Below are 24,704 nucleotides of genomic sequence, written 5' to 3' on the forward strand. Positions count from 1 at the left end.
ACCTTTTTTTATGCGAGTAAAGTACATATCGGATTATAGAAAACATGTAATAACACAAGGAAATCAGATACAATATGTATCTGTTACTAACCAGGTTTCCATCCTTTTTATGCGAGTAAAGTAACGTTACATGTCATGTAATGACAGGCCTGATGGAAAGAGCAACATTTTCGGTAAACTTTCCAAATGTCGACAAAACAAAATATGCTAGACAGGGTGGAATATTTTTGTGTCGGTAAAGGTAATGTCGGTGGAAATGCTTTTATGCAAAAATATTGATAAAATAACCATTCTATCGAAGTAAACTTGGAGTCTCGCGTTGACATGTTGTGTGGTCCTCCAACTAGGACTTGTCGGAAAAGCATGCAGTTTTTAGGCTACAGATGAAAGTTATGATAGATTTCACAGGGTGGTGAAAATGCACGATGATGAGCTTGATGCTCCTTTCAAATAAATATCGAGCGTTTTATTCTGGTGACATAATAATCGATGCTTGGCTGCCGTTTGACAAATAAAAACAATCTCGCGCTTTTGTCCATATTTTTTGTTGTTGCTTTCTGTCCATAACAATTGTGCTTTCAAGACAACTGGGAATTCGGACAAATACGAGGTCAAATCATGACGTCAGTGATCTTCAGGTCGGAAAGTCGGAGCTCTAGTTCCCGAGTTGAATTCTTAGTTGGATGACCGTTTAAAACGAGATTTCCCAGTCGGGGCTATTTTTAAAAAATGAGTTTCCAGTTTTAAAGCCGCTGAGGTCCGAAGTCGGAGATTTCCGAGTTGCCAGTTTCGAGTTCCTAGTTGTTTTGAACGCGGCATAACCAACAGCGCGCAACATAGCGCGTTTGGCTAGAGTACACGTGCCTGCTACAGAGTGGCAACACTCGCTATACTATAACGCAGACATTGTTGTGAGAAAACCATCAGTAGAGTTTAAAATGCGATGGAAACCCATTTGATTAAGTTATATTTTTTATTCAGTACACGGGAATTTAACAGTAAAAGTAATTTTTATGGGTACTGCGTCATCAAGCAAAGTCAACTTGATAAAAAACACATATCTTCTGGAAAAAAATGCGCATATAATCTTTCTCCGATTTCGATGGAAACCTAGGTACTGGAACACTAAAATTCTTATAGTTGCTCTATTTGAACAGGAATTTCTGAGATATCCTTATCACCAAACGATAAGGCTGAACAGCTTTTACATGGCACAGAATAAATTAGGATATAAAATGTTAATAAAACGTACACCTAACAGTTTTGAAGATATTGACGCTTTGTTTATAATATTTTCGTAGGTTTTGCTACGTTTATCCATGGGTCTCGTGTCTGCGCTCCAGTCCGTCGTTGTCATGGCAACGGTAAACAGAGGAAGCGGCGAGTTGAAGAGGCGAAACTTTATAGTTTTACAGGAGCCAAGAGAAACGACTAGCAAAACATGTCGGATGTTGGATCAGAGGATTTTGATGATGATCAGGGTTACCTTGGAGTGAGTAAAAGTATGCTGTAACTTGGGAAGAAAAAAAAAACCTCAACAATCCGATTTTGAGCTAGCAATGCCAATTTAACGTTAGCTTGCTAACTTTAACAGCTAACGTTACTTGCGCCTACGCAACATTGACAAAACGATGTAATTGACTGACACAGGAATATGAAGGGGACCGAAATGAAGCTGGAGAGAGACATGGGGTCGGGAGAGCTGTCCTACCCAATGGAGACACTTACCAAGGAATGTATGAAAACGGGAAAAGGTCTGGCCAGGTAACTTTCACCACAAATAATAGTATTTGTTGTTTCCTTTGACCATTTCCTTGATTATTTCCGTGTGTCCCAGGGAACATACCGATTTAAGAATGGGGCCAGGTACATTGGAGAATATTACCAGAACCTGAAGCACGGACAGGGTATCTTCTACTACCCAGATGGATCCAAATATGAAGGTCTGTCTGTCTGTCTGTCTGTCTGTCTGTCTGTCTGTCTGTCTGTCTGTCTGTCTGTCTGTCTGTCTGTCTGTCTGTCTGTCATATACGCCCCTACCCTCTCTCTCTCTCTCTCTTTCTCTCAGGCAGCTGGGTTGATGACCAGCGCCAGGGCCATGGCCTCTACACATACCCCAACCAAGACACATATGAAGGAGAGTGGGTACACCATCAAAGGTAGTTAGAGTTGGGCGCTATCCAGATTCTCATACCTTCATACCGTTTCTGTATTTAGGCAACAGGGTAGAGCTCTGCTACCCAACCCGAGCCCGACATTATACATCGGGTAGGACCTGTTTTTCATCAATAACTAGGGTAGGGCCTGTTTTAGGTTAGGGCCGGGTAGGGCCTTTTTTTCATCAATAGCTAGGGTACGGGCAGGGCTTGGGTATCACTAAATTGATCATTAACATTTTGAAGCTGAGCCACTTGTTCGTGCTCTGCTGCACAGTACAGTCATATCTGACTAAGATCATAACAAGTGTCAGAAGTGCTTCAACCTCGTCAAATAGTCAGGAGAGATTATTTCACAGAAAATAATAAATGTTCATTGAGTTTTGTTGGATTTTAGAGTGACGAAAAGTAGCTAACAGCTAACCGCTCTCACGTCTCTACATTGAGCAGAGCAGCCCAAGCGTAGCCGTTGCTATGGATACTTACAGACTCAGAGCCGTCATGAGCGCGTGTGACAGACAGAGAGGAGCAGCTAATGGATTTACTAATGGAGGAAGTTATTCCTGGTTTCGGGCAGGGCCAGGCCTTAAATTTGGCAGAAGCAATTGGGCCTGGGTAGAGTAATCAAATGCATAGCTCTTAGGGCTCCTATGCTGGATATAATTTATTTGACACATCTTAGATTAATACACTGAAAAAATATATAAACGTAACAATTTCAACAAATTTACTGAGTTCCTTTGAATATAGCCAAAGGGAGCGTGATAAGATAATTGTATCGTAGTCCCTTTTGACATGCCGGGGGGTAATTCTGACCTCCCGAAAGAACTGTTACATTTATCTGTGCGCCAGACGGGAACACATTTACATATAGTCACTCTTAGTGATTATGTGCGTCAAGGCATTATTCCACAGGGACTCACAAAGGTGGCAAAAATAACCATCATTGGGACAGCGCACAGATGATTTCTGTGAGCGCTGTTGTGCCATCCTGAACAAATGCTTGATTGATTTAATGACATTAATTGTTGACCAGTTGAAAAAGTATTTTATTGAAATGGATAACACGATTGAAGAGAAACGCACAGCTCTGCAAGGAGCTGTTAATGATGATGGCATATTTAATGAACTGATGAACACTAACTATGCGCTCCAGAACAAGTTGTCCACAGAAATAAAGGAACTTAAAATCAAGAAATTCAACCAAGACGAAAAAGGCAAGGCTGAGGACAAAGTCGACTTCTGGAGAAACCCTGACAAGGGAGGTCCTGCTCCTCCTCTCCATGGCAGACGCAGGATCCACCCGCGTCTGATCAACGCTCTACAACCAGCGCCTCATCTGCTTCCAGTGCCAGTTTTTCATCCAACGAGAGACTGGGCCGACGGAAGAGCGGAGGTGACCGGGGGCACGCGCACCGACGAGATGCCACACCCGACGGGGTAAGAAGAAACAACTACCAGAGGCATAGGGGACCATTCAGAACGGTCCCAGAACCCACGGGAATGAGTGTCTTTAATTTATCAAGCAAGATATGGAGCCCTGCCCATGTCTCCTTGCTTAATAAAGGGTTATATTTTGTGCCTACAACTCAGTGCAACTATTGTGATGTTAAGGTAGACATGTTTACGTTTTTTTTTTTAGAAACGTTCGTTTAAGGGAATATTTTAGCTCTCCTAATCGTGATGTTTCTACTGAACAGGTAAGTTGCTCACCTGCACATTCTCCAACTGCTTTTAGATGTAAGAGTTATTTTGTACCTCCCAGCCAATCACAATCACTCTATCGAGACATATAGCAGACTGGTTGAAAAAGATGTTGTTGATCTCCTTAAGAACAAACAGGAGAACAAATCTTTACATAATTTACCTCAGGATGAAAAACAAGCTTTGCTTGATTTACAGTCTGATACGTCAGTCCTTACAGGGCGGGTCGGTTGTACTCATGGATAGGACAGTTTATGTACATGAGTGTCATAGACAACTATTTGACAACACCTTTTACAATAAACTCAGAAGTGACCCCACTGTCCAATCTCAAAATATGATCTTTACTGTCCTAGATGAAGTTCTGGTCAGATATCCAAAACAGAACACGACTTTTTGGCTATTCAACACTCTAAAATTGCCACTTTTTATACTTTGACGAAATTACACTAGAATGTTACACAACCTCCAGGGCGCCCTATTGTAGTGGCCATTGATGCTGTAACGACCCCTCTATCGACTTTTGTTGACTTTTTTATGAGACCACTTGCAGAACAGCTCCCCGTTGTAAAGGACACCAGCAGTATGGTCTCAGAACAGCTCTCCTCCTAAAGGACACCAGCAGTATGATCTCAGAACAGCTCCCCTCCTAAAGGACACCAGCAGTATGGTCTCAGAACAGCTCCCCTCCTAAAGGACACCAGCAGTATGATCTCAGAACAGCTCCCCTCCTAAAGGACACCAGCAGTATGATCTCAGAACAGCTCTCCTCCTAAAGGACACTAGCAGTATGATCTCAGAACAGCTCTCCTCCTAAAGGACACCAGCAGTATGATCTCAGAACAGCTCTCCTCCTAAAGGACACTAGCAGTATGATCTCAGAACAGCTCCCTCCTTTGTAAAGGACACCAGCAGTATGGTCTCAGAACAGCTCCCTCCTTTGTAAGACACCAGCAGTATGGTCTCAGAACAGCTCTCCTCCTTTGTAAAGGACACCAGCAGTATGGTCTCAGAACAGCTCCCCTCCTTTGTAAAGGACACCAGCAGTATGGTCTCAGAACAGCTCTCCTCCTAAAGGACACCAGCAGTATGGTCTCAGAACAGCTCCCCTCCTAAAGGACACCAGCAGTATGATCTCAGAACAGCTCTCCTCCTAAAGGTTCCATGCGTTTCTGAACATCTGAGATTTACTATGCAATCTGATACACGTCAAATCAGTTTTCTTGATCTTCTAAATCTTGTGTGAAGATAATGTTCTATCCACTGATCTTTACAGGAAACCTACTGATCGTAACAGTTTGTTGAGGGCCGATAGTTGTCACCCACTTCCCTTGAAAAACAGTCTGCCCTACAGCCAATTCTGTCGAATCAAAAGAATTTGTAAAAACCAACCCGATTTTGACAGACATATGGCTTAGACTCAAATAATATTCAAGGAGACAGGATGTAGCAATATTGATGTTACACAGGAAACGGAACCCAGTCGTTACTTACGTTATTAATGTGCTGGTTCACAACATGCCTAGTAAAGTTTGTGACTTTACAACACAAAGCATATTGAAACAGAGGGTACAACAATGGTCAGATTAATACTGCCATTGAGAAAATTCAAAACATAACATGACCTTTTTCCAAGGTCAGTCTTGCAAAAATAAGCATTCTTGCGTTCTCACTTCCCGCTATTCAAAGTGCTCTGATCAAATGAAGGGAATCGTTCACAAACATTGGCACATTCTAAGATCCGATGATAGTAATGTGTTTTGGTGGCAGCGGTACTCAAAAGAACCTGGATCTCATCGACGTAAATGAAGAATTACATCCCAGGAGGCAGTTTGAAAAAGTGCCGCGTTTAAAGGCTAGTCATCGCGCCAAACGTCAACGTTAGCTAGCTATCGTGAGTGACTCTATGCTAAACTTTAGCTGGCTATTGGATACAAGCAGATTCGTGAGTAGCTAATGTTCCATTCTACAACTAAATCGCCATGGAAAATGCACTGAAACCTCCGGGAAAAATATACACCGCTCAAAAAAATAAAGGGAACACTTAAACAACACAATGCAACTCCAAGTCAATCACACTTCTGTGAAATCAAACTGTCCACTTAGGAAGCAACACTGATTGACGATAAATTTCACATGCTGTTGTGCAAATGGAATAGACAACAGGTGGAAATTATAGGCAATTAGCAAGACACCCCCAATAAAGGAGTGGTTCTGCAAGTGGGGACCACAGACCACTTCTCAGTTCCTATGCTTCCTCGCTGATGTTTTGGTCACTTTTGAATGCTGGCGGTGCTTTCACTCTAGTGGTAGCATGAGACGGAGTCTACAACCCACACAAGTGGCTCAGGTAGTGCAGCTCATCCAGGATGGCACATCAATGTGAGCTGTGGCAAGAAGGTTTGCTGTGTCTGTCAGCGTAGTGTCCAGAGCATGGAGGCGCTACCAGGAGACAGGCCAGTACATCAGGAGATGTGGAGGAGGCTGTAGAAGGGCAACAACCCAGCAGCAGGACCGCTACCTCCACCTTTGTGCAAGAAGGAGCAGGAGGAGCACTGCCAGAGCCCTGCAAAATGACCTCCAGCAGGCCACAAATGTGCATGTGTCTGCTCAAACGGTCAGAAACAGAATCCATGAGGGTGGTATGAGGGCCCGACGTCCACAGGTGGAGGTTGTGCTTACAGCCCAACACCATGCCGGACGTTTTTCATTTGCCAGAGAACACCAAGATTGGCAAATTCGCCACTGGCGCCCTGTGCTTTTCACAGATGAAAGCAGGTTCACACTGAGCACATGTGACAGACGTGACAGTCTGGAGACGCCGTGGAGAACGTTCTGCTGCCTGCAACATCCTCCAGCATGACCGGTTTGGCGGTGGGTCAGTCATGGTGTGGGGTGGCATTTCTTTGGGGGGGCTGCACAGCCCTCCATGTGCTCGCCAGAGGTAGCCTGACTGCCACTAGGTACCGAGATGAGATCCTCAGACCCCTTGTGAGACCATATGCTGGTGCGGTTGGCCCTGGGTTCCTCCTAATGCAAGACAATGCTAGACCTCATGTGGCTGGAGTGTGTCAGCAGTTCCTGCAAGAGGAAGGCATTGAAGCTATGGACTGGCCCGCCCGTTCCCCAGACCTGAATCAAATTGAGCACATCTGGGACATCATGTCTCGCTCCATCCACCAACGCCACGTTGCACCACAGACTGTCCAGGAGTTGACGGATGCTTTAGTCCAGGTCTGGGAGGAGATCCCTCAGGAGACCATCCGCCACCTCATCAGGAGCATGCCCAGGTGTTGTAGGGAGGTCATACAGGCACGTGGAGGCCACACACACTACTGAGCCTCATTTTGACTTGTTTTAAGGACATTACATCAAAGTTGGATCAGCCTGTAGTGTGGTGTTCCACTTTAATTTTGAGTGTGACTCCAAATCCAGACCTCCATGGGTTGATAAATTTGATTTCCATTGATAATTTTTGTGTGATTTTGTTGTCAGCACATTCAACTATGTAAAGAAAAAAGTATTTTATAAGAATATTTCATTCATTCAGATCTAGGATGTGTTATTTTAGTGTTCCCTTTATGTTTTTGAGCAGTGTATTTTTACCCCTTTTTCTCCCCAATTGTGGTCTCCAATTAATAGTTACAGTCTTGTTCCATTGCTGCAACTCCTGTCCGGACTCAAGAGCTGTGCGTCCTCCAACACACAATCCAACCAAGCCGCACCGCTTCTTGACACAATGCCCACTTAACCTGGAAGCCAGTCGCACCAATGTGTCAGAGCGGACAGGGACATCCCTGCTGGCCAAACCCTCCCCTAACCCAGTTGATGCTGGACCAATTGTGTGCTGCCCCATGGGTCTCCCAGTCACAGCTGGCTGTGACAGAGCCTGGACTAGTGGCCACTGAGATGCAGTGCCTTAGACCACTGGGCCACACGGGAGCCCCAAACTGTCTCAATTTTAATTAGACTTTACTAACAACAAAAGTGGCTTTGTGTTGGAGCCTATTTCTTCCTCTTTAAGAAATAAGAGGTGGGCCTACCTGTTTGACTGATGAAATTAGGCTATATCCATAGATTTGTCGGTCAATTCCTCCACCCATGCACTCTTTAAATGTCAGTGACTCCATTTTGTTGATCCCTGCCTACAGACAGAAACTAAAACAAGAGGCTCCCACGCTGAGGTCTGTCCAACGCTGGTCCGACCAAGCTGACTCCACACTCCAAGACTGCTTCCATCACGTGGACTGGGAGATGTTTCGTATTGCGTCAGACAACAACATTGACGAATACGCTGATTCGGTGTGCGAGTTCATTAGAACGTGCGTTGAAGATGTCGTTCCCATAGCAACGATTAAAACATTCCCTAACCAGAAACCGTGGATTGATGGCAGCATTCGTGTGAAACTGAAAGCGCGAACCACTGCTTTTAATCAGGGCAAGGTGTCTGGTAACATGACTGAATACAAATAGTGCAGCTATTCCCTCCGCAAGGCTATCAAACAAGCTAAGCGCCAGTACAGAGACAAAGTAGAATCTCAATTCAACGGCTCAGACACAAGAGGCATGTGGCAGGGTCTACAGTCAATCACGGACTACAGGAAGAAATCCAGCCCAGTCACGGACCAGGATGTCTTGCTCCCAGGCAGACTAAATAACTTTTTTGCCCGCTTTGAGGACAATACAGTGCCACTGACACAGCCTGCAACGAAAACATGCGGTCTCTCCTTCACTGCAGCCGAGGTGAGTAAGACATTTAAACGTGTTAACCCTCGCAAGGCTGCAGGCCCAGACGGCATCCCCAGCCGCGCCCTCAGAGCATGCGCAGACCAGCTGGCCGGTGTGTTTACGGACATATTCAATCAATCCCTATACCAGTCTGCTGTTCCCACATGCTTCAAGAGGGCCACCATTGTTCCTGTTCCCAAGAAAGCTAAGGTAACTGAGCTAAACGACTACCGCCCGTAGCACTCACATCCGTCATCATGAAGTGCTTTGAGAGACTAGTCAAGGACCATATCACCTCCACCCTACCTGACACCCTAGACCCACTCCAATTTGCTTACCGCCCAAATAGGTCCACAGACGATGCAATCTCAACCACACTGCACACTGCCCTAACCCATCTGGACAAGAGGAATACCTATGTGAGAATGCTGTTCATCGACTACAGCTCGGCATTCAACACCATAGTACCCTCCAAGCTCGTCATCAAGCTCGAGACCCTGGGTCTCGACCCCGCCCTGTGCAACTGGGTACTGGACTTCCTGACGGGCCGCCCCCAGGTGGTGAGGGTAGGCAACAGCATCTCCTCCCCGCTGATCCTCAACACTGGGGCCCCACAAGGGTGCGTTCTGAGCCCTCTCCTGTACTCCCTGTTCACCCACAACTGCGTGGCCACGCACGCCTCCAACTCAATCATCAAGTTTGCGGACGACACAACAGTGGTAGGCTTGATTACCAACAACGACGAGACGGCCTACAGGGAGGAGGTGAGGGCCCTCGGAGTGTGGTGTCAGGAAAATAACCTCACACTCAACGTCAACAAAACTAAGGAGATGATTGTGGACTTCAGGAAACAGCAGAGGGAACACCCCCCCATCCACATCGATGGAACAGTAGTGGAGAGGGTAGCAAGTTTTAAGTTCCTCGGCATACACATCACAGACAAACTGAATTGGTCCACTCACACAGACAGCATTGTGAAGAAGGCGCAGCAGCGCCTCTTCAACCTCAGGAGGCTGAAGAAATTCGGCATGTCACCAAAAGCACTCACAAACTTCTACAGATGCACAATCGAGAGCATCAGCAAGGAGTCATCATGTCAGGTAGTCCTGGGGCATGGTCCTAGGGCTCAGGTCCTCCGAGAGAGAGAAAGAAAGAGAGAAGGAGAGAATTAGAGAACACACACTTAGATTCACACAGGACACCGAATAGGACAGGAGAAGTACTCCAGATATAACAAACTGACCCAGCCCCCCTGACTTGCCTAGTTAAATGAAGGTAAAATAAATATACTAATCAAATATACTGTATTTGCCAAATGCTTCATAAAAAACAGTGACATGCTTACTTACAGGTCATTTTCCAACAATGCAGAGTAAAATAAATTGAAATAGTTACAAAAGGAATAAATACTTTGTGAATAACGAGTAAAAAAATAACATGGCTATATAGAGGTACAGAGGTACCAGTACAGAGTTGATGTGCAGGGGTAATTTAGGTAGCTATATACATAGAGGTAGGGGTAACATGCCTAAGCAACAGGATAGATAATAGGCAGTAGCAGCAGTGTGAGCTGGTGTGTGAGTGGCGTCAGTATGCGTGTGTGCGTGTGTGTGTGTGTTGGGGTGTAAGTATGTGTGAGTGTGTGGGTAGAGTCCAGTGTGTGCGCATAGAGTCAGTGCAAAAGGGTCAATGCAGGTAGTACGCGTAGCCATTTGATTAACTAATTAGCAGTCTTAACACCCCTGAGGGGCCCCCATGTTGATGGTCAGCGTGGTGGATGGGTTGTCACCTTGGCGTTCTTGGGCATGGGGTCTATGGTAGTCTGCCTTGAAACAAGTTGGTATTACAGACCGGGTCAGGGATAGGTTGAAAATGTCAGTGAAGACACTTGCCAGCTGGTCAATTCATGCTCAGAGTACGTGTCCTGTTATTCCATCTGGCTCTGTGGCCTTGCTAATTTGAACCTGTTTAAAGATGTTACTCACTTTGGCTACGGAGAGCGAGATCACACAGTCGCCCGGAACAACTGATGCTCTCATGCATGGTTCAGGTTTGCTTCCCTCGAAGCGAGCATAGAAGGCATTCAGCTCGTCTGGTAGGCTCGCGTCCCTGGGCAATTCGAGGCTGGGTTTCCCTTTGTAATCCATGATCATTTGCATGCCCTGCCACATCCGTCGTGCGTCAGTTTTGCCTGTTTGATGGCTCATTGGAGGTCGTAGTGGTATTTCTTATAAGCGTCCGGATTCGTGTCCCGCTCCTTAAAAGCAGCAGCTGTAGCTTTTAACTTCTCACAGTGCTGTTGTTGCCTCTAATCCATGCCTTCTGGTTGGGGTACTTACGGTCACTGTAGGGACGTCGTCGTCGATGCACTCTGAAGCTGGCGACTGATGCAGTTAACTCCTCAATGTTATTGGATGAATCCTGGAACATATTCCAGTCTGTGCTAGGGAAACAGTCTTGTAGATTAGCATACTTTTAATTCGACCACTTCTGCATTGAGCACGTCACTGTTACTTCATGTTTTGAGTTTTTGCTTGTAAGCAGGAAGCAGAAGGAGAGAGTTATGGTCCGATTTGCCAAAGGGAAGGTGAGGGACGGCCTTGTATGCGTTTCAGTGTGTGGAGTAAAGGTGATGTAGAGTTTTGTCGCCTCTTGTTGCAGAAGTGACATGCTGGTAAACATGAGGTAAGACGGATTTCAGTTTCTCCCTGCATTAAAATCACCGACCAAGAGAAACGGCCTCTCTGAATGTGCATTTTCTTGTTTGCTTACAGTGCTTTACAGCTCGTTGAGTGCGGTCTTAGTGCCAGCATCGGTTTGTGGTGATAAATAGACAGTTTTAATCTATATATATTTTTAAAGCTATCTTGGTAAATAGTATGGTCTGCAGCTCCTCATGAGGTATTCTAACAGACAGCTGTTGTCCTCCCTTCGTCCTCCCCGAGTCTGCCGTCGGGTCATGACGATGCATAGAAAACAGCACCAAGTGTACTGTAAACATCTGTACTGTAAACACCAGCTTGAGAGTCTTGTAAGAAGTCAAAGAAAAAGTCCAGTGTCTTTGTCAGTGTCACGTTCTGACCATAGTTCTGTTATTTTATTCTTTGTTTTAGTACGGTCGTGTACAGTACAGGGCGTGAGTTGGCGTGGGCAGTCTATGTTTGTTTTTCTATGTTGGTTTTTGTGTTCGGCTTAGTATGGTTCTCAATCAGAGGCAGGTGTCGTTAGTTGTCTCTGATTGAGAATCATATTTAGGTAGCCTGGGTTTCACTTTTGGTTTGTGGGTGTTTGTTTTCCGTGTGAGTGTTTGTTGCCACACGGTACTGTTTCGGTTTCGTTCGTTTCACGTTTATTGTTTTGTATTTTGTAGTGTTCAGTTTATGTCTTTAAATAAACATTATGGACACTTACCACGCTGCGCATTGGTCCTCCGATCCTTCTCGCTACTCCTCCTCAGAAGAGGAGGACGAGATCTGTTACAGTCAGCTGCTACAGAATCACATTGTTTCACAGAATACAATATTAATCCGTGTGTCCTCGGTCCTCGTCCCTCCAGTCAGGTGTCAATCTCTATCAACAGATATGAGTTTAATCCATAACATAGTGACTGTCAACTAGTGTTACACATGATTTTCAGTGTTGTTTGTATTACATAAAGGGAAAATATATAAATATGCAAAACATTATGTTAATTATTCTTACATTAATATTGAAGCGTTTATTTACAAAACGCATTTGTGTTTTTTTCATCAGTAATGAATGCTTATGTTGTACCTTTATGTGTGTGTAATATTTTGTATTCATAGATTTTAGATGTGTGTTAGAATGGGTTTATATGTCCATTGATCAGCTGGAATGGAACGTTTGAATCCTGTATCTTTAACATACAAAATCGAAACCATCATAAATCTAGCCTCATGCTGTAGTGTTTGGTTGGAGTTGGGCAGCATCATAAATCTAGCCTCATGCTGTAGTGTTTGGTTGGAGTTGGGCAGCATCATAAATCTAGCCTCATGCTGTAGTGTTTGGTTGGAGTTGGGCAGTCATAAATCTAGCCTCTGCTGTAGTTTTGGTTTTTAAATCTAGCCTCATGCTGTAGTGTTTGGTTGGAGTTGGGCAGCATCATAAATCTAGCCTCGAGTTGGGCAGCATCTCATATTACTGTACTGATTTAAAAAAAAATGTAAATAGATTTTTACATTTTTTTTAATGTTGACGTCACAAAGGTATCATTTGTACAGTTCTTTATTAAAAACAGTATGTGTGACGTTTGATGCCAGTGAAGTACATGTTGGATAAAAAATATCACGACAGGCCTGATGGAAAACAGAAAATGTGTCGGTAAACTTTCCAAATGTCGAAAAAACAAACTACGCAAGAAAAAGTGGGATGTTTTTGTGTCTGTACAATTAATTGTGCGAGAAATTTCGGTGGAAACGCTTTTATTGGGAAAGCATAGTTTATTAGGTTACAGAACTTCACAGGGTGGTGAACGAGCACGGTGATGAGCTTGATGCTCCTTTACAATAAATATCGATGGTCTTATTCCGATGACATGATGATCGTTGCTTGACTGCTGTTTGACAAATAAAAATATTCTCGCTCTTATCCATAATTTTATTTATTTATTTATTTTTTATTTTACCTTTATTTAACCAGGTAGGCAAGTTGAGAACAAGTTCTCATTTACAATTGCGACCTGGCCAAGATAAAGCAAAGCAGTTCGACAGATACAACGACACAGAGTTACACATGGAGTAAAACAAACATACAGTCAATAATACAGTATAAACAAGTCTATATACAATGTGAGCAAATGAGGTGAGAAGGGAGGTAAAGGCAAAAAAGGCCATGGTGGCAAAGTAAATACAATATAGCAAGTAAAACACTGGAATGGTAGTTTTGCAATGGAAGAATGTGCAAAGTAGAATAATAATCTCATCATGTAGACTAGCCTACCTGCGCACAGTACCTGCGAGCTGTAGTTCGCACGTGTCAATACTAGAGTGGGCACGTTCGCCATTTAACGCAATATGCTTTGTGACAAAACCATCAGTAGGATTTAACATGGGATGGAAGCACACTTCATTTGTATTTTTAATTTTTTTCACACACATTATTTTATCCGCAACAAGTCAATTTAATGGAAACACATCTCTGATGTTAAAATGTTCACATTGTTTTTATGCGTATTTTTTATTTTTTTTGAATGTTCGCATTAAAATACGTCGCCAATTGGATGGAAACCTAGCTACTCAGGCAAATATATCTCATTTTGCAACAACAACGTGATTGTTTGTCTCTGAAATGATACCATCAAGTGATAGACATGTATTTGTTTGACATCTATCATTGAACAAACCCCCATTCCATGATTAGGTGGTGAAAAAACACACATCTCTTTCATAAGTTCTTTACATAACGGATGTGAAACGGCTAGCTAGTTAACGGTGGTGCGCGCTAAATAGCGTTTCAATCGGTGACCTCACTTGCTCTGAGACCTTGAAGTAGTGGTTCCCCTTGCTCTGCAAGGGCCTCGGTGGAGCGATGAGTAAACGCTGCTTCGTGGGTGACTGTTGCTGATGTGTGCAGAGGGTCCCTGGTTCACGCGAGGGAACGGTCTAAAGTTATACTGTTACATTTAAACAAACAAAAAAGCTAATTTACCAGCATTTCTGATAATAGTTATACATATAGAATGAAACGTATTCCTATTACAGTCCCCCACCTGATCTTACCACTCTTTGTCTTTATAATACCAGAAATGGACAAGGTATATACCACTACAACGACACAGGTTCCAGGTACATGGGCACGTGGGTGATGGGCAAGATGGAGTCAGCAGGAGAATTCATCCACCTGAACCACAGGTACCAGGGCAACTTCCTCAACAACAACGTAAGTCAGCCCAGAAGGAATCTGAAATGATTAAAGGAAAAACACTGACTTAAATGAAACCAACCACAAACACAGCATGATCAAATCAAATATGACATGTTTAGTTACAAGTTTATCAGCATACAACAAGATCGTTGTGTACTAGCATATATAAACGGTCACTATCAGCCATTTGTGTTTCAGCCATCAGGCCCAGGGAAGTATGTGTTTGAAATTGGCTGTGAGCAGCATGGAGAATACCTACAGGTGGATCAGGTATGACCACTACCACATATCTGCATATGCAGAAATTGCAATGATATGATAAAATAACCTGTACAAGAGCAGAATGTATCTCTAGCAAATGTTTGTTGTTTGAAGTATCTGGAAGAGATCATGACAAAAGACACTTAACAGAGAGCTGCTTCTCTCTCTTGACTAAAACTCCAGACTGCATCAGATGAGGAGAATGGTAAACATGGGAAAGCCCCGAAGTCCAGGTCTCCCTACCCTGGCCATGGGGAGGGCTATTTCTCCATAGGGGCTTCAGGAGAGGAGGTGCCACAGCAACTACTAGAGTGCTGCTGTGCTGTGCCTTTGTTGTAGAATAGTAGTTCCACTTCCTGTGTCCATTTGTTGCATGACACCCTTTAGTGGTTGATTGATGCAAAGATAAAGCTTTTTTTCCCCCCCCTCAACAATTCTCAAAATGCTATTGGGCTTAGTCTGTTAAAGTGCATACACCAGGATATTTGCATGATTATCATCCTTCATGATATTGTAACAGTAGTCATGGATCCACTGTTCGTCTTCTAGTCTCTCTGTGTGTTTTTGGCTGAGTTGTGCACTGGAGTTTTAGATGTTTTGAGGCTTGCCGTGCTTTAGAAGGAGCTGTTTTTGAACAATTTAACCATCTAATAGGAAGCACTACACAGATCTAACACAATGACAGTGAAACACTTATAGCACGGCACACTTACAGCACGGCATTGCACTTAAAACATCCCAACTGTGTCCGTAGAAGAGGAAATGAAAATAGATGCGTAAAGGTGCTTTAGGCAGAAATGGCCAACCTTTTCTTGACCTCTGTTACTGCTTCTCCATGGACAACAGGACAGAGGGGATGCCGAGGAGGATGAGACAGTATCCACCATGGTCCTAAAGTGGAAGCCCAAGGCTGTCACGGGCCTGTCCCTCTGGACCCCAGCCAAAGATCCATCCTCGGGTGAGCAGGACCCTTTACGTATCCTGTAGTCCTGTGTATCACGTGTGACTGTGAAGAGAGTACCTTGTCTGAGGAATAATTATTTTTTATTTTTTTACATGTATCAATTAAAATAGTTTTTCTATCAACAGACGGAGAAGGACTGGCCTCCGCAGACGAGAAAGGGGGATCCAAACCTCCCACTCCAGAGACCTGAGACCTTGCCAGATTCACACAGCAAACACACATTTCAATAATAAAGACATCTCTCTCATAATTACTGGTCTGATTAATAAGAGTCACTGAGGAATTATTTGAGTATGAAAAGGTTTGATGTGATTATAAAAAATCTCAAATTGACTGTGTGGTTTAGCCAGGGTAGAAAATATGGGTAAAAGTTTAATGAATATTGCCACCCTGTGGGGAAATCCAGAATAACGACCACTTAGTTTAGGCGTTACGTCATCGTCATGCGACGAGCGGAAACGCATGCGGAAAGCGCAGAGAGGAATGTGTCTCTGCTAGGCAAAACGTGTTTCTACGTTAATTTGTTGGAAACATGGCGCCGGTACAACAAGAACCAGAGATCCAGTTCGCTCAAAGATTGGCTTCTAATGAGAGGCCCATGCGAACAAAAGCCATCAAGAAGCTAAGAAAATATATTCGTGTTAGGTCACAGAAAATCCAAGGTAAGGCTAACGAGGTTACCAGGAAAATGGACCACGAGCTTGGCTTCCACACACGCAGCTTGTCTGATTATCTCTTCGTGATCCTAGCTTAGCTACCTTCGATTCGTTTGTGCACGTTAAACCAATTTGATTTATATAGTTTTAACAATACAATAGTGGACTCGTTAGAGCACGAAAAATGATATAAAAGTGCTTAGAATGTAACACGTCAAAGAAAATGATCACATTTGGTCGGGAATACAAATTGTATGCGCCCAGTGACGATGCGAGCAACAATGTTGCCATCTCCTTTTATAGTTGTGATTTTTGTATCTAGTTGTTTGACCGGCACTTGCCTTCTCTCCAGGTGGGTTTGAAGGTGACGAGTTACTCAAACTATGGAAAGGCCTCTTTTATTGCCTGTGGATGCAGGACAAGCCACTTCTTCAGGTAAGTCGTAGCCACTGTGACCCAACTTATTTGCGTTCATGTTTTAAAAAAAAAAGTTTAAACTAGAAGAGTTGATACACAAAATACTCGGACTACACAAAATACTCGGACTATAAATTGCTTGATTATGATTTTTGCCAACAGGAGGAGCTGTCGAATCAGATCTCTGGCCTGATACACAGCTTCCAGAACATCCAGAGCCGTAAGGCCTCATTTTTATTACGTACTACTATGTATCCAATATTGTCTTTAAAAAGTTACCCACGGGTCTGGGAACAAATGTTCTGAGAGTTTTGACAGACCCTATACAGAACGTGTACTCCAATTTCAATATCTGTTCCTGTTTTCACATCGATTTATTTATTTGTATCCTTTTTTTGTAGAGTTTATGTTTCTGGAGACCTTCCTGCAGACCATCAAAAGAGAATGGACCGGCATTGACAGGCTTCGCATGGATAAGTTCTTCCAGGTCAGCATATTCATCCAATCAAAATGTTATCAGCATTTCCTTACGCAATAAATCATTGTGTATCGTTTTGGAGGATAAACAGAAAATATTTCGTACGTGAAAGAGATTACAAATCCTTTTTTTTGTCATTCTCTCCGATGGACAGCTGGTTCGTTTCGTGTTCAGGAACACTTTTGAGATGATGAAGAGGAAAGAATGGGAGACCAGGTGGGTGACGCTTTGACCCTTGACCCTTAAAAAAAAAACTTGAACACACTTGACAAACGTTAATTTTGGGGGTGTACTGTCCCTTTAAGTCTTTGTGCATGCATGCTTCCTGTGACGTTAGAACGAGTTGTTCTGTCTTTCTACAGTGTGGTGACCAGGTTTCTGGAGCTCCTGACTGCCCAGGTCCTCCACAGCTCCAGCGGAGCTCCCTGCGGATTACAGTTCCACATACTGGACATCTATATGACCGAGCTGGCTGCAGTCGGCTCAGCTGAGGTATCAACTGGTTATTTTAATGACCCAAGAGATGCGCTAGGTTCAGTTGGTTGTTTACGATTAGAGTTATAATTGGGAGGTAATAAATCAACCAATAAATCCACCTTTAAGGATAGGGAAGTAATGAGACTTAAGTTTGATAAAGATCTGACATTTTGATTGGGTGTTAGGTGGTCCTATTGGGTGAGTGAGCTGGTCGTATGCTGATTTGTTCCATTTCCACCACAGTTGAATGACTGGTTGTGGTTTGCTTGTGATTACAGCTCACAGCGGCTCAGAACATGACATTCATTGACCCTTTCTGCAAAACAGCGTCTAAAACGAAAGAGTAAGTTTTACAGGGACATTTTTTGGGGAGGGGTCAAGATAATCACCTCTACCTTTTTATATTGAGGTTCAATCCTTCATGCACATTCCCTCTGTCTCAGTCGGATCTTGCTCAGGGCTATCTGCAGCAGCATTTTCAGCGCCATCGTGGACCAGGCTCCCTTCGCCATCGAAGACCTGTTGAAGGAAGTGAAGGCTACAGGTGGAGGGGCTGAGGAGTCCGACTCGGGACAGGCTTCTGAAGAGGAGGTAGAGAAGGATCCCCCCAAGGGCAAAAAAACTGCAAAGGAAGCCCTCAAGAAAACCACTGGAGGGCAGACCAACGGTAGGCATTGAAATCCTAAGATCCATAATTTATGGATCAGCTTTAGCTTGAATACCACAAGGATGTTGCATTATATGGAAGTATCTTATTAATGACACAAAGCCTGTATTTGCAAATGTCCAGATATAATCCATAAGTCTTGTTCTCATTTTCATTTGTGGTTTTAGGTACTGTGTCAACTGAGGAAGATGATGATGAGGATGAAGATGGTCTGGGCGATGAAGACGAAGACGAAATGCTTCATATGGAGAGTGACTCTGAGTCTGAGATGCCAGATGACGCTGGGATCGGACCTGTTCTCCAGTTTGACTACCTTAGCCTGGCAGACAGGCTGTTTGGGCTAGCCAGACGCAGCAACACCCCTAGCCACAACAGACAGAGACTGTACAAAGTCGTTAAGACGTAAGTAAACACACACACACTCGTAAATTAGAAATCCTTGATATGGACACTGATGAAGAGGAGTTGGTTCAGTTTGTGTGTTGACTGACACCTCTTCTCTCCCTCTGTTCTCCTGCAGTCTCCGGGATCTCAGTGAAGGTAGGAATCCTGATGGTCATACATTTCATCAGCGTATCCCCATGATAGATGTGCAAGGATAGTTGACGTCTCTTTCTCTCTCTCCCTTTGTCTCCTCTCTTTCTCTCTCTCTCCCTTTGTCTCCTCTCTTTCTCTCTCTCAGGAGTCTTTCCACAGGATGAGTACCCAGAGGAGGTGTCGACAGATGAGGATGATGATGAAATGTTTGGCAGCAGAAAGAGGATGAAACGGGGACGAGGCTTCGGGGAGGAAGAGGAAGAGAGCTCACCAGCCAAGAAATGGAAAGGTACCTAAAACCCCTCTTATTTAAACGATCGCCTTTGATCTTCAACTTATTCTTTTACTTCATCATTTATTTGTTGTTCTTACATCATCAATATCTTGTACTTAAGGCAAGAAAAAAGACTCCAAAGCAAGAACGTCTGACCAGCCTGCCGCAACAGATGACAGTAAACCAGCAGAGACTCCCGGAGACTCCAATAACAAGAAGAAGAAGAAGAAGAGGAGGAGGAAGAAGAAGACTGGAGAGGTGAAGACTGAAGAGCAGAACGGGGTGGCGGCGAAGTCGGAGGTTAAGGTTGAGACGGACACAACTCCTGCTTCTGCACCGCAGACGACAGACTCTAAAGAAGCAGAGACGGAGCCCTCTATCCCAGCCAAGGGCACCGATACAGGAGCGTCTCTCCTGAAGGAGAAGGCAAAGGTGACAGCCATGGAGACAGGGGTCCAATCAGGAACTCCACAGGATGTAGTGGTAGGTAACTTGTCATCTGTCACAGTCATGGAGGTAGACCAGAAGAAACAATCAGAGACTCCGGTACCAGACGCCAAGAAGAAAAATATCAAGAAGTCCAAAACGCCTGCACCAAAGCAGAAGAAAGAGGTAGCAGAACCAGCAACGTCTGCCCCTGAGACTGCTACTACCACCCCAAGCAGGAGGAAAAATACCAAGCAGGAGCCTGAGGAGCAGACCACTGTAGAGGAAGTTGAAATGACATTAGAAACAGTAGACGAGACCACGGCCACCCCACCGAAGAAGAAGAGGAGGAGGAGGAGGAACAAGGTTAAACGGACCGCTGAGACAGACACAACAGAGGTGGACCTTGAACCAGACTCTACCCCAGCCAAGGAGCCTCCAGTTGACCTCCGCATCGCCGCCACTCCCCTGAAAAAGAAGAAACTAAAGGTGGCAAAGGCTGGAGAGGAGAGCGTCGAGGGTGACATACGGCCAGAAACTGAAGCAGACGTCCTGGTTGTAGACACCAAGGTGGAGCCAGCATGTGTCGCTACATCAACCCAGCTCAAGAAGAAGAAGAAACATGCCAGGGCCGAAAGTGAAACCCCGCCGAAAGCAGACGCAAACCTCACACTGATCGACGCTGAGGTACAGACGCTGGAGGCCGCCACACCTACCCCACTGAAGAAGAAGAAACATGCCAAGGCTGAGGTACAGACGCTGGAGGCCGCCACACCTACCCCACTGAAGAAGAAGAAGAGCTCTGGACTGGTAGCGCAGGAGCTAGAGACCACGACAGTGAAGGAGAGCGTGTCAGAGGAGCAGCCTACAGATGCTGACCTGGACACGCCCCTGAAGAAAGGGAAGAAGAAGAGGAAGGTCCCGGTAGTGATAGAGTTCGAGGCTGAGGTCAACGGGATGGCTGGAGGCAAGAAAGCCAAACTGAGCAACGTGAGTTTTAAGTTAACAATAACTTCACTTCCTAGGCCCAGGTTGAGTCAGCCTGACACATTTGATAGCTGTCCCCATCCATCAAATATGCAAATAGTTAGTAGCTACAGTAAATGCGTACCATTTTAGTTAGCGTAAGTGAAGCAGATGAGTGCTAGTTAGCTGTGTTCGCTTGCAGCCATTGAACAGGTTTCCAGTTAATGAGCTTGTTTTAACTTTTTGTTTCCTCGTCTCTTCAGGACAGCAAAGAGCTGTCCACGCCGGTGAGCGCCAAGAAAACCAAAAAAATGACGCCCAAGAATGCAGGGGCGGAGTCTGACTTCATCACGTTCCAGAACCATGCCACCATCCCTACTCCCCTTTTCTTCAAGACCACCAAGGGAAGCCCCAGCACACCGCTATCCAGCAAGAAGGTACTGGTTCAAAACCTACAGTCTATTTCAGCAAGTTACTCCCTCACCATCTGTCCTTGACTTCCGTTCACAAATGTGAATTCCTCATATTTTATCTTTTTTTTTTCCACAGAAGAAGTGTCAGACTCCAAAGTCCGAATCCAAGAAGGTTACCTTCGGACTCAATAAAAACAAAACTGCAGGTATTCGAGGGCAGGATAGTACCTTACTTGGACTCTATAATTAACTTATAATGACCTAAATATCTTCTGTTATCAGTGATAATCTAGTTTCCAGGTCCTCATTTCTTTGTCGTTCCATAGTTTTGATGAGACTTTCCTATTTGTTTTTTTGCCCATTCATGATCCCCAGAGTTCAGGAAGACTGACCGCAGCCTGCTGGTGAGTCCAGAGGGGTCGTCCCGAGTGCCGTTTGACCCCCAGCAGAAGCCCCTGTTTGGGGTCTTGAAGTCCCCAGAGGCCTCTCTTACCAAAAGCACTAAGAAGACCAAGAGCACCCTGAAAACCACCCCCAAACGCCCCACCGCGGCTGACTTCTTCTAGTCTTCTGTGAGGAGACTGGTGAGACAGATGACCGTCCCACCCCCACTGTTTGTCTGCCAGGAATATATCATTATAAACTGAATATCCACAGATTCATCCGTTGGGAAGAGAGTGATCTTGATATACAAATGTTTATTTTATTTTTTTTGTCATTTCAAATTTTCAGTGTTTTGCTGTTCTGTGGGTGAGCAAGTTTTCAAATAAAGACTCACTTCCTCATTTTAGTGAACCTATCGAACTGTGGGTGTTTCTTCTTCAGCCAGTCTTTTTAGTTTTGAGCCAGACTGCATTTTTTTTGTGTTAAACAGCACTACGTTCTTGCTTTGCCGAATAATATAGGATTTGGTTGTTGGCGTGGGGGATTATCGGATTAGTATATTTTAGAAGGAAAGACCACGAGTCATACATATCCCAATCAACATTTGTATTTCTTTATTTTTTTTCCCAAAGGAAGGGTTTGGAAACAAATTTAAACACGCATACACTTCATCAGCACAGTCGTACACTTTGACTTATTCTACATTTTGTTGTCAACAGTCTGAATACACATAAGGACAAAGTGAAACATGTTTAAATGATTTACATATGTATTCACACCCCTTTGCTATTAAACTCCACATTGAGCTTGGATACATCCAAATTCCTTTGCTCATCCTTGGGAAAATCCACTACAACTTCATTGGGGTTAACCTGTGGCCAGTTCAGTTGTTTGGAAATGATTTAGAAAGAAACACCGGTCTATATAAGGTTCCACCGTTGACACTGCCTATCAAATGCAGAATAATCAAGAAGACGTTTAAACGTGGCGGTCCTTGATGGGGCAAGAACGAGATGTATGTTAAGTACACTATCATCATTAGGAGACATGCCGTTGAAGTCCGAAGTTTACATACACTTAGCCAAATATATTTAAACTCAGTTTTTCACAATTCCTGACATTTAATCCTAGTAAAAATTCCCTGATTTTGGTCAGTTAGGATCAACACATTTTAAGAATGTGAAACGTAAGAATAATAGTTATTTCAGCATTTCTTTCTTTCATCACATTCCCAGTGGGTCAAGTTTACATGCACTCAATTAGTATTTGGTAGCATTGCCTTTAAATTGTTTAACTCGGGACAAACGTTTTGTGTAGCCTTCCACAATAAGTTGGGTGAATTTTGGCCCATTCCTCCTGACAGCTGGTGTAACTGAGTCAGGTTTGTAGGCCTCCTTGCTCACACATGTTTTTTCAGATCTGCCCACAAATTTTCTATGGGATTGAGGTCAGGGCTTTGTGATGGCCACTCCAATATCTTGACTTTGTTGTCTTTAAGGCCATTTTGCTACAACTTTGGAAGTATGCTTGGGGTCATTGTCCATTTGGAAGATCCATTTGCGACCAAGCTTTAACTTCCTGATGTCTTGACATGTTGCTTCAATATATCCACATAATTTTCCTACCTCATGATGCCATCTATTTTGTGAAGTGCACCAGTCCCTCCTGCAGCAAAGCACCCCCACAACATGATGCTGCCACCCCTGTGCTTCACGGTTGGGATGGTGTTCTTCGGTTTGCAAGCCTCCCCCTTTTTCCTCCAAACATAACGATGGTCATTATGGCCAAAGAGTTCTATTTTTGTTTCATCAGACCAGAGGACATTTCTCTAAAAAGTACGATCTTTGTCCCCATGTGCAGTTGCAAACTGTAGTCTGGCTTTTTTATGGCGGTTTTGGAGCAGTGGCTTCTTCCTTGCCGAGCGGCTTTTCAGGTTATGTCGATATAGAACTCGTTTTACTTTTATAGTGGTTGGGGTAGAGGTAATGGTAGATAGGACTAGATAGGTTTATATAGTGGTTGGGGTAGAGGTAATGGTAGATAGGTTTATATAGTGGTTGGGGTAGAGGTAATGGTAGGATATTTGTTGATTTATTTCCCTTTTTTTTCAAGCGAAGTATAAGGGATTTATACTCCAGTCTAGTAGGTGCAACATTTATCGTATGCTAACCACTGTTAAACCTCATCGGGGAAGAAGTGCATGTCAGAGCAGAAACTGTACCATCAAGTCCAAGGAACTGTCCGAAGGTCTCCTGAGAAACCTGCCAGAAGAACAACAGTCTACAGCACTTCACCAATCTGGGCCCAGTTTCTCAATAGCGATGGAATTGAGGTTTTAACGATGCATCCGAAGGGGGGTATAAAACAACTTCTAGAGTGATGAAAGTTTCCAAGAGCACAGCGGTCTCCATCATTAGGAAATTGAACAAATATGAAACTACACAGAACTATGCCTAGATCTGGCTGTCTGACCAAACTGAGAAAATGGGCAAGAAGGAAGGTGACCAATAACCCAATGACTACTCTGACAGAACTACAGAGTTCCTTGGCTGAGACGGCAGAACCTGCCAGAAGAACAACAGTCTCTACAGCACTTCACCAATCTGGGCCCGGTTTCTCGATAGCGATGGAATTTAGGTTTTAACAATGCATCTTTCCTACAATGGGCCGATGATGTAACAAACGTTTCCCAAAACCCCAACTGAGAGAATGTTCGCTAAGTGTGATGTTGAGGCGTATGACGATACTGATAGGATCGAAAGGGAACGCTGCTCTCAGATCAGCTTTAACCATTCAAATATGACCTAAAACATGCAAATTATTCCACGATAGTTCTGTGTGTAAAGTGACGCTGGAAGGCAAAACGATACACTTAGCTGTTCTGCAAGTGGTCTGAAGCAAACCGTTAGATTACGAGCGTATTCAAGTGCAACGTTAACAATGGTTTTGGGAAATAGCTTAGAGATTTAACAATACTCCTTCGAAGGTTCTAACAATGAATGTAGCCCTGGGCTTTATGGGAAAGTGGCCAGATGGAAGAATCCACGCCTGAGAAAAAGGCCTTTTTTCACGAGAAAGACTGAGAACATAAGGCAAAATATTCTGTGGTCTTATGAGTCAGAAATGGAACTCTTTGGCCTGAATGCAAAGAGATATGTCTGGAGAAAACCAGGCATAGCTCATCATCTGTCTAACACCATCCCTACTGTGAAGCATGGTGGTGGCAGCATCATGCTATGGGGATGCTTTTCAGCAGCAGGGACTGGGAGACTGGTAAGGATAGAGGGAACAATGAATGGAGCCAAATAAAGGC

The 24,704-nt window shown here is 44.1% G+C and overlaps 2 protein-coding genes across 5 annotated transcripts; both read left to right on the forward strand.

Annotated features, from left to right (window-relative positions):
- The first annotated feature begins 654 nt into the window (after positions 1 to 654).
- Positions 655 to 15,946, forward strand: rsph1 (radial spoke head component 1). 3 transcript variants are annotated; one of them, XM_024411197.2, is made up of 9 exons: positions 655 to 1,114; positions 1,302 to 1,492; positions 1,651 to 1,764; positions 1,838 to 1,943; positions 2,069 to 2,159; positions 14,351 to 14,486; positions 14,670 to 14,741; positions 15,579 to 15,690; positions 15,822 to 15,946. In XM_024411197.2, exons 2-9 carry the CDS (start codon positions 1,442 to 1,444, stop codon positions 15,884 to 15,886), a joined length of 747 nt encoding a protein of 248 aa, XP_024266965.1. In that variant the 5' UTR covers positions 655 to 1,114; positions 1,302 to 1,441; the 3' UTR covers positions 15,887 to 15,946. The 3 variants fall into 3 exon arrangements, 2 of the variants coding, with proteins under 2 accessions (XP_024266965.1, XP_024266957.1); XR_006083139.1 differs by lacking the exons at positions 655 to 1,114; positions 1,302 to 1,492; positions 1,651 to 1,764; positions 1,838 to 1,943; positions 2,069 to 2,159 and adding exons at positions 2,968 to 3,596; positions 14,916 to 14,937; XM_024411189.2 differs by lacking the exons at positions 655 to 1,114; positions 1,302 to 1,492; positions 1,651 to 1,764; positions 1,838 to 1,943; positions 2,069 to 2,159 and adding an exon at positions 2,968 to 3,596.
- A 185-nt stretch (positions 15,947 to 16,131) lies between these two features.
- On the forward strand, positions 16,132 to 21,806 carry LOC112243056 (ribosomal RNA processing protein 1 homolog B). Of its 2 annotated transcripts, none has more exons than XM_024410900.2 (15): positions 16,132 to 16,358; positions 16,705 to 16,787; positions 16,932 to 16,989; positions 17,171 to 17,256; positions 17,402 to 17,463; positions 17,610 to 17,739; positions 18,003 to 18,067; positions 18,168 to 18,391; positions 18,559 to 18,793; positions 18,912 to 18,931; positions 19,074 to 19,217; positions 19,324 to 20,618; positions 20,858 to 21,031; positions 21,144 to 21,213; positions 21,374 to 21,806. In XM_024410900.2, exons 1-15 carry the CDS (start codon positions 16,229 to 16,231, stop codon positions 21,571 to 21,573), a joined length of 2,976 nt encoding a protein of 991 aa, XP_024266668.1. In that variant the 5' UTR covers positions 16,132 to 16,228; the 3' UTR covers positions 21,574 to 21,806. The 2 variants fall into 2 exon arrangements, with proteins under 2 accessions (XP_024266668.1, XP_024266672.1); XM_024410904.2 differs by having other exon boundaries at positions 21,383 to 21,806.
- The last annotated feature ends 2,898 nt before the right edge of the window (positions 21,807 to 24,704 follow it).

This window comes from Oncorhynchus tshawytscha, linkage group LG03 (genome assembly GCF_018296145.1).
Source record: "Oncorhynchus tshawytscha isolate Ot180627B linkage group LG03, Otsh_v2.0, whole genome shotgun sequence".
Lineage (NCBI taxonomy): Eukaryota > Metazoa > Chordata > Actinopteri > Salmoniformes > Salmonidae > Oncorhynchus > Oncorhynchus tshawytscha.